Source organism: Penaeus japonicus, unplaced genomic scaffold (assembly GCF_977035675.1).
Source record: "Penaeus japonicus unplaced genomic scaffold, GWHDUDI00000001_assembly GWHDUDI00000003, whole genome shotgun sequence".
In the NCBI taxonomy this organism is placed as follows: Eukaryota; Metazoa; Arthropoda; class Malacostraca; order Decapoda; family Penaeidae; genus Penaeus; species Penaeus japonicus.
This window is the reverse complement of record NW_028234405.1, coordinates 186,931-189,430: the sequence shown is the minus strand read 5'-3', so window position 1 is coordinate 189,430 and position 2,500 is coordinate 186,931. Positions and strand designations below refer to the sequence as shown.

The window sequence follows — 2,500 nt, the reverse complement described above, 5'->3', positions numbered from 1 at the left end:
ACATCTATATCTATATCTATATATATATTAATACATTTAAATTGTGTATTGATATAACAAAATATCTTGCAGATTCAATGAGACGCCCACAAAAATCTTATAGCGAGAAAAGCTTTAAACTTAGCTTCAACTGAGTTCGTAAGGAATTTCTGAAAATCACTATGACGGATGACAAGATAACACGTCTATTGGTTTTTGGGCTACACGACGGGGACGCGTTACTTTGTCCAGCCCGGGGCGCGCTGCGCGCTGGCTCGCGGCCAGTGCGGCCGAGAATCCCGACGCGTTAGGCTTATGCGTTCAAGAGTCCCGGAATTTTGGTCTATTTAAGCCGGATTGCCCCCGTCAGGAACGGGTTAAAACTCACAATCTGATTCCATCTCATGGATTTGTTTTCTTTTTCTTTTCAGAACTGAAAGAACAGGACCACATACTTTCCTACTAAGGAGGAAGAGATAAAGAATAAGGAATTGAAAGATTAAATCTAAAGAAAGAAAATACAGGTCAACGAAGGGAAAACCTGACAAGATAAATCTCCAAGCATTCCTGAGTTCAGGAAGCACGCGGGGGAGCAAGGGTGGGCGAGGGGCGAATCTCGGGGATTATTGGAGGAAGGAAGGGGGGATGGGGTGAGAGTTACTTTGCTGTGTTACTATTTAATACATTTTTTTCCTTTTCTGGTTCTTACACACACACACACACACACACACACACACATATATATATATATATATACATAAATTATATATATATATATATAAATATATATATATATATATATATAAATATATATATATATATATATATAAATATATATATATATAAATTTTTGAAATATATATATATACATAAATTATATATATATATGTATATGTGTATATATATATATATATATATATATATATATATATATATATATATATATATATATATATATATATATATATATATATTTAATACATACATATACATATACATATACATATACACACACACACACACACACACACACACACACACACACACACACACACACACTCACACATACATACACAAACATACACATGTATATTTATGTATGCTGATACATGTGGCTGATCCAGTATTGTTTTTTATTCCCAATACATTTTCTTTAGCACTTGCAGTGATTTTTATCTAGACTGTGATGCATATATAGACATGTTTTATTTTTGTTGATAGGCAATTATTAATAATAGCAATAGCTAAGGGAAGCTACAGTCTCATAACATTCATGATTTTAGCTGTATTTCTTTGAAATATACATGCCCTGATCTGGCAGCAGTGATGACTCTGAACCAAACAAAGCGGGTGAAACAGGTTGTGCACTTTTGTAAGCATTAATATCTTCCAAAACCAGGTGAGAAAAGATATCCAAAATTAAGAATATGATTATAGTAAGCGTAAAGTGCCATAGATCTGATGCAAAAAATAAATTCACCTAACTATTCAGTTTAGAAGCTTGGGGAACTGAATTAAAAATTCAGAATGATGTCTTTCTAAGCAGCAAATACTAACTGTGTGGGACTCTGGCTTCCCTTAATAAAGGTAATGAATATAGCATATTTAGTAATTGTCTTTTAACTACAAGTGCAGGGAATAAAACACTTGTGTAGGAAATCAGTTATTCTAGCATATCTTATCTATCAAAATAATATACAATGCCCAGATTCATGTATTATGGTGTTCTGTAAAAAGTTGCATATGCAGTTTTAAAGAATAAGTCAGCTGTATATATAATCTTCCTTCAAATAATCAACGTTCAAAGTATGTTGGTTGATCCGTATTTCTCAACAGGTCCCTACAAATTTTCCCTACAGTGCAATGCCTTTCCTGGGAAAGAGATTCTTCACAAATATCTAGTATAAGCAACATCTAAATAAAGCCCACTTGGATATCTATTTAATAAGAATTGCAATGAATGTGCCACTTAAACCACAGGTCACCTCATTTCTGAATCCATTGCTCATGTGACCAACTCCATACAGTTATACAACTTCTCCTTTGCATGTATTTTCATGTGATTAACTAGATGGTGTTTCTGTGAGAAAGCCTTTTCACAAACCTCACAGTTATAGGGCCTCTCTTTTGTATGTACTTTCATGTGCCTTACTAGATCCTGTTTCTGTGAGAAAGCCTTTATACAAACCTCACAGGTATATGGCTTCTCCTTTGTATGTATTCTTATGTGCTTTACCAGACTAAATCTTGAAGAGAAAGCCTTTTCGCAATACTCACACTTATACGGCTTCTCCTTTGTATGTACTCTTATATGCCTTACTAGAACATGTTTCTGTGAGAAAGACTTTTTGCAAACCTCACAACTATATGGCTTCTCCTTTGTATGTATTCTCATGTGCCTTACTAGACCATGTTTCTGTGAGAAAGAATTTTCACAAACCTCACAGCTATATGGTCTTTCCTTTGTATGTACTCTCATGTGACCTACTAAATGTTGTTTATGCGAGAAGGCCTTTTCGCA

At 34.1% G+C, this 2,500-nt stretch overlaps 1 protein-coding gene across 1 annotated transcript in view; it reads right to left on the bottom strand.

Moving 5' to 3' along the window:
* LOC122264889 (uncharacterized) overlaps positions 1–2,500 on the bottom strand; it is a 26,973-nt gene that overhangs the window by 10,345 nt on the left and 14,128 nt on the right. Inside the window, exon 2 of the mRNA XM_086554187.1 lies at positions 2,016–2,500. This exon is cut by the window's right edge and continues 738 nt beyond it. Coding sequence (XP_086410313.1) covers positions 2,016–2,500 — 485 coding nt within the window. The remainder of the gene's footprint in view (positions 1–2,015) is intronic.